The sequence below is a fragment of the Rhinolophus sinicus genome, chromosome 2, assembly GCF_057876585.1.
Source record: "Rhinolophus sinicus isolate RSI-liver-muscle chromosome 2, RSI-T2T, whole genome shotgun sequence".
NCBI classification, from domain to species: domain Eukaryota; kingdom Metazoa; phylum Chordata; class Mammalia; order Chiroptera; family Rhinolophidae; genus Rhinolophus; species Rhinolophus sinicus.
Genome location: NC_142502.1, coordinates 161,130,114 through 161,145,779, shown reverse-complemented (window position 1 = coordinate 161,145,779; position 15,666 = coordinate 161,130,114). Strand labels below are relative to the sequence as shown.

The 15,666-nt window shown below is 42.4% G+C and overlaps 1 protein-coding gene and 1 pseudogene across 3 annotated transcripts in view; one reads left to right on the top strand and one right to left on the bottom strand.

The window, feature by feature from the left end:
• Positions 1-15,666, bottom strand: part of THADA (THADA armadillo repeat containing) — a 294,124-nt gene that overhangs the window by 85,725 nt on the left and 192,733 nt on the right. For all 3 annotated transcript variants that reach the window (XM_088796191.1, XM_019748640.3, XM_088796192.1), the window contains exon 30: positions 4,508-4,623. In XM_088796191.1, the coding sequence (XP_088652317.1) occupies positions 4,508-4,623 (116 nt within the window). The remainder of the gene's footprint in view (positions 1-4,507; positions 4,624-15,666) is intronic.
• Positions 13,701-14,099, top strand: LOC141571823 (small ribosomal subunit protein eS24 pseudogene; annotated as a pseudogene).

Genomic DNA, 15,666 nt, shown 5'->3' with positions numbered 1-15,666 from the left:
CCACCATTCTCCCTTCTAGCTCTATGAATCTGACTACTCTAGGCACCTCATATAAGTGGAATTGTACACTATTTATCCTTTTGCGATTGGCTTATTTCACTTAGCATAATGTCCTCAAGGTTCATCCACATTGTAGCATGTGTTGGAACTTCCTTCCTTTTTAAGGCTGAATAATATTCCATTGTCCATATATACCACATTTTGTTTATCCATTCACCCATCAATGGACACTCAGGTTACTTCTACCTTTTGGCTATTGTCAATAATGCAGCTATGAACATGAATGTACAAATATCTCTTCGAGACTGCTTTCAATTCATTTGGATATATACCCAGAAGTAGAATTGCTACATCATATGGTAATTCTATTTTTAATTTTTTAGGAAATGCCATACTACTTTCCATAGAGGCCACACCATATAGCGTTTTTAGTAATAATAGCAAATGCTTTCATGATACTGTTAAGTGAAAAAAATTAGCTATTAACTATATAACTCACATAGAGTATAACCTCAACTATGTGAAACAAATAAAAAGGAAAAAAGGTGAAGTAAACTACATACATAAAACTGTTAACCAATTACAGTGGTTTCCACAGGATGTTGGTAAGATTAGTTTTATATTCTCTTCCAAATGTTATGCTTGACTAACTTTCTATGATAAGCATATACAACACAGGCAATCAAGAAAAAAAATTTAAAAATTTAGTAGGACACATTTTTGTGTCTGGTCATCACATCATCCATTGTACTTAGTCTGATAGTGCATTTAGTTCACTACATTTACTAAAGGAAACATACACACACACATTATTTCCTTTTATAACCAAAGGAGACACTACATAACCAAATTGATTTCCCCAAAATTTTAATCCCGATATAATAGTAATTTTCTCAATTAGAGGAAATAAATCTTTTCTCCTCTTAGTCCTACTTGACAGGGCTTTGAAAAGTCTTTTTCTCTTTAGGCAGGGCCTGTGATCCAGCTGGGACACTGGAGCTGGATGCTGCAAACAGCAAAGGCACAGACAGGGCCACATTGAGGGATTACGCTGATTCCTCTCTCACGGCGCCCACACCCAGTCTCTCCGGGCCAGCAGCGGACCCCTACTCTCGCTCAGTTTCTGGCCTGGGTCAGCTGAGTTTTCCTTCAGTAGTTGGTAAACTGCCTTTGCACCATGAGAGAGACAGTAAACTGGATTGAGGAGGGAGGAGTGGAGGAAAAAGGGGAAGGAAGGGACTTGAAGGATTAATGAGCTGATTTCTATACAGGCTTTGACATCTTGGAATGAAAAGCGGCCTGTAAGAGCAGAAGCCCAGTCCTCCACTCAGGCCATGTTGCCAGCTGGCCATTCATCACCAAAAATTCCCCAACAACTCCATGGCTATTGCTTAATCACCTCATATAAATCCCTATTAATCTTGCAAAGTCAAAACACAAATATATGACAAAAGTCTTTATTTTATGTGCCCTAATTTCAGGGTCAAAATTAAAAAAACTGAGTCGATTAGCCAATGGTTCCAATGAACTTAAAAAAAAAAAATCTTCTTTGGGAATAAAAGGACAAATAAATGACACCCTCACTAATGTTTTTGTACTTACTGGACTGAATGAACTCAGGCTAATGATCAAATAAACTGTAGAAGGAAAAAGGTGTTGGTGCTAAAATTTAAACCAACAATTTTTTTTTTTTGCAATAACATTCATGTTTCATAGCTTATGCTCAAAAGATACAGAAAGTCCTTAGTGGCCACAGAGGAACATTTATTCTTCTTTCATGTGTGAATTCTTAGGGACATGACAGAGCCTCTTTGGCAGTGGAATCTGGAATACTGCGCATTGTAATGTCTTTAATGGGAAGGGCAGATGAGAATGTGAAGACGGGCCGGCTTTGAGAAGGGCCCACTAGGATCCCGACCGGGCTCCTGTGAGCACGGAACCATCAGTGGAGACAAACATCTCCTATGGCAACACTCTCAGAGACCTCAGGTGGACAGGCCAGGCGTGGGACGGGCCGAAGCGTCATCACTAACACCCAGGGCTACATTTTCCTATTCAGGAACTGCAAGGTTATTGTGTCAAGGATGTGGATGATACAGAAAAGGTGATCCACGGCTGTGGTATGCACTGTGCTCGGGCGGTGTGTCTTTCTCGCAAACTTGATTTTAGGCTCTGAACACATCCGGATTAATATGGTAAAAGTATGTTGGGGAGCAAGCGGAAGCCCGGTGTTAGCAACCATCTACAGACCACCCACGAAGTGTAAAGTTCACACTTGGATAATAAAGTGTTGACTGTACTGGAAACATAAAAAAAGTGGCTTTCCTGGACTTTCGGCAAGGAAGGTGGAAACCCAGTGAATTGCAGTGATTCATGCCTTTGTTTTCGAGGGCTGGAAAATCATGGAGAAAAATCAGAGAATGTGGGTGGGGTGATGATGATGAAAAGCCGGATTAGAAAATTGCAATAGGAACCACAGGGAAGGTTAAAAGAGGCCAAAACGACTTCTCCAGCTGAAGAGGAGGTTTATGGCAGCTGTGTCATCCATCTTCAGGCATTGCACAACATGAAGGTCCATTCAGATGGCTGGCCTGTTATTCTCTCTCCTTGTTCCCATCCAAACAGAAGGAACAGGCTCATGAAGCCAGTGGATGATGGATTTCTATGAGACCCATGAAGGGGTACCAAGCTAAGGGGGCAGAAACTCCTTCCTTACAGCATTTTAATAATGAAGGTTTAGGGTTCTTTCCTGGGGCAGTCCTGCCTAGAAGCAGGGGTTTCAGTAGCATGGTTTCTGGAGAGCCCTGACTTCCCAATCCCTAGAAAACACAGCTGGAGGACGTGGCCTACAAATCGGTAAACAGATGAGAACACAAATGTGATCAGAATTCCCTGTTCTCCTGAAAAAGGCATCTGGGAGAAGATGTCTAAAAGCCACACAGAAGGCAAATGATACTAAGCTCATGGAAGTAGTTTACGGTCAATCAACTCCTACTCTTTGAATGAAAGAGAAGAACAAAAATTGGACTAAAACTGAAAGGTTAACCATTACTTTATTGGCATTTCAGACACTAGAGAATTTCCCCATCAATATCCCTGTCCAAAGCTATAGGTGCTCAGACAAAAATGGAGACTCACATATCCTTTACTGGCTCCCTTTTACCTAGGGGTTTCCTTTAGGAGTTTTCACTGTGCGGCCTCCAGGTATTTCCTCAGCCTCACTTTATGCCATATGTATCTCATCCTTTAGGTCCCAGAAGAGCTAACCTCTTTACTGTTCTCCACACTCACCATGCCATTTCCTACTGCCATGTTTTTGCCTATGACGTGACCTAAGTCTGGAATGCCTGCCCTGGACACTTGGCAAAATTCTACTCATCTCTTCAAGGCTGGTTCAGTGTCGGCCCTCCCCTACCCCTCCCTCCCCTGGCTCATTTCTGAACTTACTACATACATTTATTACACTTACCACATTGGATGAAAATTACTTATTTACACATCCCTCTTTCCTGTTAGATGTGAGTTCCTTGAAGCCAGGACTAATTCTATAGTTTCATCTCTACATCTCCTAACACAAAGGCTAGTGCGTAGCCTGTGCTCAACAACGCTTTGTTGAATTACGATAATTTTTGGGCCTCATACTGCCCATCACTTGCCTTGCTATATAAGGTGGGGGGCCCGACAAAAACGAACAGAAGCACACTTTTTGAAAAATAAAAAAAGAGCCTGCTGTATTAGACAACCAATATACTGATTCTTAATCAAATGCAACATACTACAGCATGGAATGTGGCAGCACGTGGTCCTCCTCTGGACCTACTCTGCTGGAACTCACAGAGGACATACGGGGGCGGGGGCTTTGCAGCGACACTGCAGAGTCTTGCGACATGGATTCTGAACACAGTGTTACAGAAAGGATTTCCTATGTAGTAAATGAGAAATTCTTTTACTCCATCTTTCACATAAGAAATGTTCTAAGTTCTAGACTAAACTAACACTGCGAAGATGAAAACAACGTATGTATGGACCCTTCTTTGCCTTGCTTATTCAAGCTACTCTGCTACACACTTAAAATGGCAACTTCCACGTCTTCTTATTTATACCCGTCTGTCCCTCAATGCCTCCTCGAGTCTTACACCAATCTCTGATCTCTGAGTTGCCACAGCACCTAAGAGTTTGTACCACACGATATAGTCAATTACTGCCTTTCATTGTTATAGTATCTAACACAGCGTTGGACACAGAGCAGTTATTAATAAAAACAAGCTGATTGGTGGACAGATAAAAAGCCTTATTACATGCCCCCCAGCCACACAGCAGTTTTAGAAAAACTGTCAAGAAAATATTTTTCCTTCTTTACCACAACCCAAAGCTCTAAAAAGATAAATACTCCAATAAGTTTAGAAAACTCATGCCAGTGATGTTTCAAACTCCCACAACTAGAAACAGCAACTCTCCAGTGTACTCCTAACCTCTGATAACTCTGCTCACGAGGGGCTTAACATACCTCTTGGCCAGCCAGAGTTTGGCTTTGGTACACACAGCAACGTCAGCCAGCTCCTGCTGAAAGTATGCATTCATTCTGTACTTGGAGTCTGAGAAGGCTTGTAACAAATGAAATACCTAAACCAAAAAAGAGAAAACAAAATATCCTGCTGTGAAAATATATTTTTCCTAGAGGCAAGTTCCTCCCTTTTCGGTTTCCTCAAAGAAAGCAGACACCTGTAAAATAGAACATGGCTTTGGTCTCTTTGCAAAATGCGCGTTGGTTTTGGAGGGCGCAGCGAGTGGCAAGAAGCCCAGGTCCTGAATCCATACCTGTGTCCTGCGTTCTGCGCACAATTCCAAAAGCAGGGGACTACTCTGCAACCAGACAGTTATTCGGTACAAGAGCTTATTGGTTACAAACAACCTATAAATTCATTTTAGCAAAGAAATGCAAACACCTTTCTCTATGTTAGCAGTTTCTTATAAATAAAAAAAAAAGTACCTTTTAAAGGCATTGTCTGAGAGTCTAAACTGGTTTACATGTCTGGGTTTATCAGGACAGGCTTGGCCAAAGAAGCAGGCCACAATGACCTTGCCTTTGCAAATACTGCACAGTGATGTTTGTAAACTAGATTTTTCAGCAGCTCTTCGCTGACATGTCAGAAGTGGAGGCATCAATGCAGACGTACTCTGCTTTCTTACTCTTACATGACATTATGTATTAGAATTAAGCAGAGACAGACAAATCCTGTTGTATCTGTAGCATGAAGGCCACAGTTCCAGCAGAAACATGACACAGGCTGTGCATGTGTGTGTGTACGCACACACGCTCATGTACGTGTCTTAGATTCACACTCAGATGTGACATCAACAAGGCCTATGTGAGGAGTACAAACCTATAGCAGAGAAAGAAAGTGGATAAAGGCGTAGATGAGATCCTCTGACCTGAGTGCCAAGGAGAAAGACGCATGTCAGAGAAATCCTTCAGTCACCCTTACCTGAACCAAGGAGGGAAGGGGAGCAAAGCAAGTGCAGATAAACACATCAAAATTTTGAAAGCCTATTTTTCAGAATCAATTTGTTTTCTTTCCCTATTGTATCCTTCACCAGTGCTGCTGCTCACTCTTTCTAAGCAACAGGAGTCAACTTTTTCTTCTCTTTCTCTCCTGCCAGTGATGGGCATAATAGAGTTAAATGTGGGAATAAAGAGAAAAAGCAAGAGGCCAAAAGGAAAGAGACCCGGAGTCATCAGCCCCTAACTAGGTTTGATTCAGCAGGTTTTCTTGGGTCAGATATCTGCAATTACCAACCACAAATATATGCTGAACACCTTTTGTTTAGAGAATCAAAAGAAATTTTGATTAATTTACTGTATATAACTGCTTTTTTTTTTTCTTTTCCCCTAAACAGAGGTAATTGTACAGGAGAATGCACACATGTCCTGATGTGGAAACGCAAAAATGCTTTCTCTTATAATGGATCTGTTATTTCAGAAGCAACATATCAAATATCACTACTTCCACACTTCCACAGGGACCCAAATCTCCCGGAGTGAAGTCTGGAGAAAGGGGTCTGGCTGGGGCTTCTGTTCGCATGTGGTGACTGCCAGGGCGAGAAAAACATACCTCCCTCTGCCTGGATCCCTAAAAGCCTGAAAGAGTTGGCAATGCCATTGGGCCTCACTTTAGTTTCTCCACAGCTACACAAAACCAACCACCACGGCTTTTCATGGTGTCACAGGATCATAATTAATCAGCAGACACAAGCAAAATACATGACTTTGGAATTTACTTGAAAAGAAAGCTGTGAGGTTTTCAAATGCCTCTCATTTAGAAGCAATCACTTCAAAAATAACTCCTGATGGATGTTTAAACTTAGTCCTATATTTGCTCACCTTACTTGGCAAAAACAAGGCTGTTTTTGAAACGCTTGGTAGCTCTGGTTTATGAGAATCAGCCTACAGGTCCATCAATTCTGTCACCTTGGGTACAAAGCACACAACAATTGTGATCCTGGTTATTCCCCAGGAACGGAGAACTAAGAACGTGGTGAAGCCCAGGCCTAGAACAATTTAGAAATTGGCTATAACACGGGGCTGCACTGAACCAAACACAGAGAAACCGAGACCTGCCAGCCCTGAGGGCAATGGCTAACTGAATGTGCATGAGGGAGAAGCTTAGTGTCATTTTCAGCGTCTCAGATTTACAATAGCATTCAGATATTCAGTCCACAAATAGTTATTAAACAATTGTTAGCATCGGGCACTGTCCTAGGAGCAGAAGAGCAGAAAACAGAGTCCCTGCTCTCCTGGCAGCTTCCATTCTAGCCGGATAAACAGGAAACGAGTGGCTTCCCTGCCTCAGCCTGGCCAGCGTTTGTAACCTGTACGGGAGCGTCGCTGTCACTTTCCTCTGATACTTGACCTCATCCTCTGCCAAGTCCAATGTGTAGCAGGAATTCAACAACCATTCGCTGAATTGATGTCGATATTTGTTACCTCATCGTCTATTAACTCTGCCTTTAGGACATGTGTCCACGGGTTTGGGGGTGCAGTTGTACGTGCCAACCCCTTCTTGGGAGTGAAGACACAGGGCTGAGAAACACTGCATTCCTCACTCCATAGATTTCTAATCCAGTGGGGAAAGCAAGAAGGCTAGATTAGTGGTAAGAATGCAGCCCCGTGGGAGCGCAGGGGGGAACACAAACTTCAGAGCCATGTGGACATGGTGTAAACCCATCAGTGGGGCTTTGGGCAACTTAACCTCTGTTTCTTCATGGTAAACAGTGTACAATAATATCTATCTTACAGGATTATAGGGAGATTTAAAAGAATATAAATCTAGGCACACACTAGGCACCTGGAAAAAATGTTCTCTTCCTTGTTCTGTCTGCTCCTCCCTTGCAGGCCCCATTCCAGAAATAAAGAGTTAGAGAAGGCTTTGCAGAAAGAGTGATATGCATATTTGGCTTTGAAAAGAATCTTGCCGGTATTGGGAGAATAATATGCAAACAGAGAAAACGGAATTATAAATACATTTTTAAACGGTATTAAAATATTGGTATTCCCAACAAAAAGAATAAGCCTTAATGTAAACGATGGCCTTTAGTTAATAATAATGTGTTGATATTGGTTCATTAATTGCAACAAACGTACCACTCTAATGCAAGATATTCATAACAGGAGAAAACTGGGGAGAGGGGGCTGGGAGAAAAGGAATATATGGGAGCTCTCTGTACTACCTGCTTAGTTTTTCTGTAACCCTAAAATTGTTCTAAAAAGAATTATTAAGTAAAAGAAAGTATTGGGATTGCTCAGGGGACAGTAAGTGGTGTGTGGCGTGAGCACAGCCAGGGTATGTGTAGGGTGGTAGGAGACACAGTGGGAGAGGTGGCTGGGTCAGAAGGATCTGAAACACAACATCAAGGAACACGTATTCTGTCCTACAGACAGCAAAGACCTCTTTAGAGAGGGAGTCCTTACGTGATCAGCTCTGTGATCTGGAAAGAAAAGGCCCGGGGCAGTGTAGATGCTGGACTAGAAGGGGCAGGACGATCACGACTATAACAGTCTAGACAAGAGGTGTGAGAGTCGGAACCAGAGACTGAAAACCAAGAGCCAATGAGCCAAAAGTGGCTGCAGATGTTGTATTTGGCCTACCCAGTATGTGTAAACTGTCATTTATGAACTGGGAGATTTCACATCAAAATCATCCTGATTTCCAACTTCTTTTGAAAAGCCAGAAGATGTGGCAATCTTGGGCCCACACTCCTGCAGAGCGACAGTCACCTGGCGGGGACTGGGTGGCAGCAGCTGGTCCCTTAGGTGAGAAATGCACATTCAGGTTCATCACTGTCCCCACGACTGCTGGGTCATGGTCACTGAGGGAGAGTGTCCAAGTCATTTATCACTGCTCTCGTGCTGCTTCTTTTGTAACTTACGGAGAATCAAGAGGAGAATGAAATATTTACTGAACCCAAATCTCTATCAAAAGTCAGAAAACAAAGGACGGATCAAGAGGGCCGCGTGTTTGTACCCACACCCTTTCACTCACTTACTTGCCGGGCACAGAGAGGACTCTGAACTTGTGACACTCCCACCCCATCCCCGTCTGAATGATAGCAGCAGTGGAATGAAGAGGAAAGGATACATCTGAGAGACATTTTGGAGGTGGATGAGGCAGCACTTGGCAACTGCTTAAGACATGGAGTTGAGGGTCAGGAAAGAGACACTTAACTCAGGCAACTGGCGATTGAGGGACATCCTTCAAGAGAGTATGTAGCAGGTTTGGGAATGAGGGAGGGAAACTGAATGAGTTTGGTTAGGAATATCTAGTGATGCCTTCGCTAGTTAGGGTAATGCATTGTACAGACCAGGAATTCTTTTGAGAGTGAACAGGACAAACCAGGACAGTTGGTTACCTCTAGCTATGGTAGGCCCATAGCTAGAGGTTAGAGTGGATTTAGAGGTTATCTTCAGCAAAAGAAACAAAATAAAGCTTTGTTAACTTAAGATAGTTGTGATCTAGTCAGAAGGAGACAAAAAGCACACTGGAAACAACCAAGTGCAAACCAACAGCATCACCCAGGACGAGCACAGCCTTGCGACTGCCAAGAGATGAGGTGGTTGTGCCCTGCCCTGAGGAGGGGGTGGTCAGGAAGCAGCTAAGAGTGAACGCCATTTCTTGCCCCCGAGATGCTCTCTAGGAGGATCTAAGAAAAGTCTGGAAAACCTGGAAGTAGTTACCCTGTGCCCATCCCCATCCCCATCCCACTCTCAACACAGAGAGACTCAGGGGAGCCCCCAACCATCTGTGTAAAGCATGGGGTTCATTTTGGCAGCTTTGAATCTTAAAAGCAACTCCACAGAGCAAATGTAATGCTCTTTGAGTAAGTGCCACAGGCCTAAAAAGAGTCATGAGGCAGATCCCTGAAAAAAAACTTGCACTGCACTAGTAAAATATGTCTGGTTTATGCTGCTGGACTAAAATAGTGACTGTGTTAGACAAGATCAAGATGATAGATGGCTGTTTGGGAATGCAACGCTGAGATGGGTTTTCCTCTTCACCAAGCATGGCTTCCAGGCAATTTTCCCCCAAATAAAATCAACAGCAGCTGAGCTCCAGAAACCAGCAGGATCCAGCAATAACAGGACCAGGGTAGGCAGGCCATGAAAAAGGACAACTCCAATGAGAAAAAAGATGTTCATTCCAGAGGTCACATTTAAATGGAGTGAATGTATTGTAATCATGAACAATCCCAAACTCTGAAGATCAACCAATCTATCCATTTTTGCAACTGTTTTCTTAAAAGCACATTCTATTTTTCTTCTGCAGCCTGCAGACGGGGGGTAAACACTTTTGCCCCTATCACATCAAGCCAAGTATAAAATTTCAGTATCTGCCATTTTGCCTCCTCCCTGCATCGCTCCAACCCCCGCAGCTAAGTCAGAGCCACATTTTTCCAAGCTCAGTGTTTACACAGGATTTTATTTCGGCTGGTAAAACATCTGTATTTTTTCAGGGACTTAAATAAATGATCTATGCCGGGAATGTACAGTATAGGGTGATGTCAGGCCCCCTTTTTTTCTCGATTCACTGGGCAGAACAGGCAAACATTGTTTCAGCCTGTCGTTGGGAATGTGAATATTTATCCTGTCGACTTAATTCATACAAACAGAACTAAAGGCAGGCAGGCAGAAGTATTTTATGGCTTTAAGTCAGACTGAAGTGGGGGGTGGTGAGGAAGGGGATGGCTGAGGGAGAAATCTAAACTTTCTAATTCATAGAAACATGCCTAATCATACAACTGCCGGGAAATGGATAGAGCAAAAATTATTTAAAAAGCAGATTGTGTGTGTGTGTGTGTAGATGGGGAAGCAAGAGAGAGGAGCTCCCTAACTTCTATGTCATTTCTAATCATTACAATGCGGTTTAGGATTTACTTGTTTTCTGCTTCAATGTTATCCCCAACTAGACCACAGGCTTTCCAGGAGCATCCCCCTTGCCTCTGACTTCCACAGTGCAGGGCACGGTGCTTGTTGCGTACCTGTACCTCTCTAGGTCATCTGTACAGAGAGCTCGAAATAGTCTTTTTGATTGACAGCCCACTGTCACCAACCGTGGAGGGTCAGTGTGGACTGGAGGCCTGACCCTGGGATACTGAAGCTATTCAATCTAGTCATCCCTAAAAGAGAGCGCTTCGTGGGCCTGCACCACCCCCAGTTACCCACCAATCTGACCTCATGCTGGAGGGCAGGCCAGGAAGCATTTCAAGGGGTTGCTCCCCAAACTTCAACCTGTTTATCAGATGAGAACACATCCTTAGGAAGGTCTTGGTAAGTTCCCAAAGTGTAACACTTGTCTGTATTGTGTTGTTGCTGCCAGGAAAAGGACACCAATTACAAAGTGTAATTACATCCTAGCTGACTCTGGCTTGGGGAAAAGAATCACAGGAAATAGGCCATAAGTATCTCTAAGGACTAAAATGTACAAAAACACAAAGTCTGCAGAGGCCTGGAAATTCACTTTGTGTCTCAAATACATTCCCTCCTTTCTATTACCCCCCACCCCGTTCTAGCTCAGGAACCTAAACACCTTACACCTAGATGATTGGTCATTGCCTCCAAAACTTGCTTTACACATGGCTGCAGTGAAATTTTCTTCCTTTCCTTCTTCCCATCCTCCCTTCCTCCTGTCCTTCCCTCCCTCCTTTCTTCCTTCCAAGAGAAGTAAGCCTTTATTTCCTTGTTTTACAAATAAAGCTGGTTGTGCTGGAGAAATTTTCTTAAAGCCAAGCCCTGATCACATTACTCCCAAATTCAAAATCCCTTGATGATTTCCAACCTCCTAAAGAATTTGCTGGGCAAATGTGATTTTGCTTATATCTAAAGAACAAAACAAACAAACAAACAAAAAACAGAAAAAAACCTCATAGATACAGAGAACATTTTGATGGTTGCCAGATGGGAGGTGGGTTGGGGGTGGATGAAAAAGGGGAAAGGATTAAGAAGTACCTACAAAATAGTCATAGGGATGTAAAGGAAAGCATAGGGAATATAGTCAATAATATGGTAATAGCTCTGTATAGTGCCTGGTGGGTACTGGACTAGTCAAAGAGGTCACTTCTTAAATTATATAAATGTCTAACCTCTAGGCTGTACACCTGAAATTAATATAAAATAATACTGAATGTCAGCCGTAATTGAAAAATTAAAAAGGAGGGGAAAGGTGAAGGGGAAGAACAGGTCCACATTTCCATGAGGTATAAAACAAATACAACACGGGGTATAATGCACAGCACAGGAAATATAGTCAATAATATTGTGATAGGGCCGGCCTGGTGGCTCAGGCGGTTAGAGCTCCGTGCTCCTAACTCCGAAGGCTGCCGGTTCGATTCCCACATGGGCCAGTGGGCTCTCAATCACAAGGTTGCCAGTTCAATTTCTCGAGTCCCGCAAGGGATGGTGGGCTCTGCCCCCTGCAACTAAGATTGAACACGGCACCTTGAGCTGAGCTGCCTCCCGGATGGCTCAGTTGTTGGTTGGAGCGCGGGCTCTCAACCACAAGGTTGCCAGTTCAATTCCTTGAGTCCCGCAAGGGATGGTGGGCAGCGCCCCCTGCAACTAAGATTGAACACGGCACCTTGAGCTGAGCTGCCGCTGAGCTCCCAGATGGCTCAGTTGGTTGGAGCTTGTCCTCTCAACCACAAGGTTGCCGGTTCGACTCCCGCAAGGGATGGTGGGCTGTGCCCCCTGCAACTAGCAACGGCAACTGGACCTGGAGCTGAGCTGCGCCCTCCACAACTAAGACTGAAAGAACAACAACTTGAAGCTGAACAGAACCCTCCACAACTAAGATTGAAAGGACAACAATTTGACCATTGTTCCCCAATAAAGTCCTGTTCCCCTTCCCCAATAAAATCTTTAAAAAAAAAAAAAAAAAAAAAAAATATTGTGATAGCATAGTACGGTGTCAGATGGTTGCTGGACTTATGGTGATAACTTCTTTAGGTATACAAATGTTGAATAACTGTGGTGTACACCTGAAACTAATAGACTATTGTATATTAGCTATATTTTAATAAAAATCTTAAAAAAAATTTGCTGGGCACTGAAGGCTCAACCTGCCTTTCTAGTTTGAGCCCCTCCTTCCTCCATTTAATGTACTTGTTCTGTGGCCACATGGGATGGACGATTTCCCATTCTTGACAACTTACAAATGCTTTTCTGTCCAGGATGTTCCTTCCATTTCTCCCCCATTATCTCCAACTCCGCCTATTGAAATTCCATTCATACTGTATGGCCCAGTCTAAATACCACCTCCTCTATAAAACCTTCCTCAGCTTTCTTCAACAGCCCCCATCCCCACCCTAAGACTTATTTACTCTTTCTACTCTGTTCATTTCATTTGATTTTTTTTTTAACTTTTTAAATCCTGTCATCATGGTTATCAATCTACAATTTCCCTTTCCTGGAGTATAGCTCTTTGAAGGAAAGTACTGTGTCCTGTTCTCCATAGCCCCTGGGCCCCAGGGACACGCAGCTTTGTCTGTTAGACAGAGGGGCTCGATAAAGAGAGCATTTATTTATTCATTCCACCATGCCTCCTTGCCAGGGGTGGCGGAGGCAGAATATATTTGCTGCAGCAGCTGGGGTGCTAAAAGCTACCTCTCTACACTCTTTCCATACAAAGGGGTTGGGGGAAATACACAGTAATGAAAAGAGAGTTGAGTATACACTTGTCCTGGATCATCTCTGGCCTGGTGCTCCAAATTTTATGATGCGGTTCGGAGTCCCATCACTCAGAAGGTCAAGAGCCCTGAGCTGTTGGGTAAGGGTGAGGTTTAGAAAGTGATGTCAAAGGTAGTCAATCTTAACCCGACATACAAAGACTTGCATTTAAAAAATTAACCATTTAATTAACAATATAATATCTGTCCTAATAAAGAGTTCCTAGCTTTAGAACACAGATACATTTTTGAAAAGCTATATATAAAATTTTTAAATTACAAATTATTTATTTGTAAAATAAGTCCCAGTTTAAATTCTTTAGGAGAAGCTTAATACTTGATAATTTATCTTTTCTATATATCTGAATCTTCACCTATTAAGTGTCCTTAAAGACAATATTGAGATCAGTAAGAAACTCTTTGATGTAACAAAACTTATTAATGAGCTCTTTTACCCCCTGGCTGCTTGAAGGCCGGCTGCCATCATGAACGACACAGTAACTACTCGGACCAGGAAGTTTATGACCAATCGACCACTTCAACGGAAACAGATGGTCATTGACGTCCTTCACCTTGGGAAGGCAACAGTACCTAAGACAGAAATTCGGGAAAAACTAGCCAAAGTGCACAAGACCACACCAGATGTCATCTTTGTATTTGGATTCAGAACCCATTTCGGTGATGGCAAGACAACTGGCTTTGTCATGATTTATGATTCCTTGGATTATGCAAAGAAAAATGAACCCAAACATAGTCTTGCAAGACATGGCCTGTATGAGAAGAAAAAGACCTCAAGAAAACAGCGAAAGGAACGCAAGATCAGAATGAAGAAAGTTAGGGGGACTGCAAAGGCCAATGTTGGCGCTGGCAAAAAGTGAGGTGGAGATTGGATGACAGAATGAGTAAAGATTCATCAGTGACTGTGGTGATTGAGCAGATTTGTCATGAGAGGACTAATAAACTAAGAATTAAAAAAAACAAAAAACTTATTAATGAAAAATAATACAGATAACTGGCTCAGTCAAGATAATTAACTTTAAAACACTATGGAAGGAGGGAAGTTGGTGATGGTATGACAAACAAAATTAGTCATCAATCAATAATTGTTGAAGCTGAGTGATGGATACATGGGATTTATTATATTATTTTGTCCACATTTGTGTATATTTAAATTTTTTATCATAAAAGTTTTAAAAAAAATTAGAGAAGGAGAGAACAAGGGAAAGAGAAAAGACAGCAGCTATACGACACAGCGATGAAATCAATATAAAAAAGTTTATGATCTATTGCAGGAAATAAGATATGTATATAAAATAACTAAAATTTGGGCCGGTCCGGTGGTCCGGGTTCAGGTGGCCGGAGCGCTGTGCTCCTAGCGCCGAGGTCGCTGGTTCGATTCCCACATGGGCCAGTGAGCTGTGCCCTCTACAGCTAAGATCGCGAACAACAGCTCTCCCTGGAGCTGGGCTGCTGTGAGCAGCTGGAGGTTGGCGTGAGTGGCTGGCGGCAACCAGCGAGAGCTGCCTTGAGCTGCTGTGAGCAGCTGACCTGAGACCGACTGCCTCAGCCGGGTGAGCGCAAGGCTCATAATACCAGCATGGGCCAGGGAGCTGTGTCCTACACAACTAGACTGAGAAACAACAGCTTGAACTGGAGCGGGGAGGAGGCGGAAGAAGGGGGAAAAAAACACAAAAAAACTAAAATTCAAGGTAAAAAAACAGTAAGTGCTGTAAGAGAGATAGAGGGTCAGAGATAGAGGTTCCAGAAATAAACTTGCTGGAAATTCAGTAGATGATAAAAGTAACATTTCAACGGTAGTGAAAAGATTGACTTATTCGGTAAATGGTATTAAGACAACCAGCTAGTTCTTTTGGAAATAATATAGTTGGATCCCTACCCAAAGCCTTGTACTGAAATAAATTCCAGATGGAGAAAATAATTAAATGTAAAAAAGAAAAAACTATAAAAATGCTAGAAGAAAACAGGAAAATGTTTTATAATCTTCAGGTAAAAAAGGGCTTTCTAAGAATGAACACACACACACACAAAAGATGTATGTCAACATAAAAACTGAAAACTTTTGTATAGTAAAAACTATATAAATATGCAAAAGTAAAGGCTGAAAGGGGTAAAGTATTTGCTAATTCCCCTAAGGAACAAAGCACTCACAAATTAATAACAAACTGAAAGTAACTGAATGAAAAATGGCAGGGAGTTACAAACTTTCTCTATTCATAGCACCCTTAGCACCTCGATAATGTTTTCATGGTACATCTAAGCCAAAAGAAATACCCAATAGTTCCACTTATTAAGTAGTTAGGTCTAAACAACCTAATAAGTATTTATGCTCTAACAACTTAGAAACTGTTTGAAAAAATAATACACATAAGTTGAAGGAAAACATTTTGATTTCATTTTTTAATAACCACAAATAACGTACAAATGGGATTT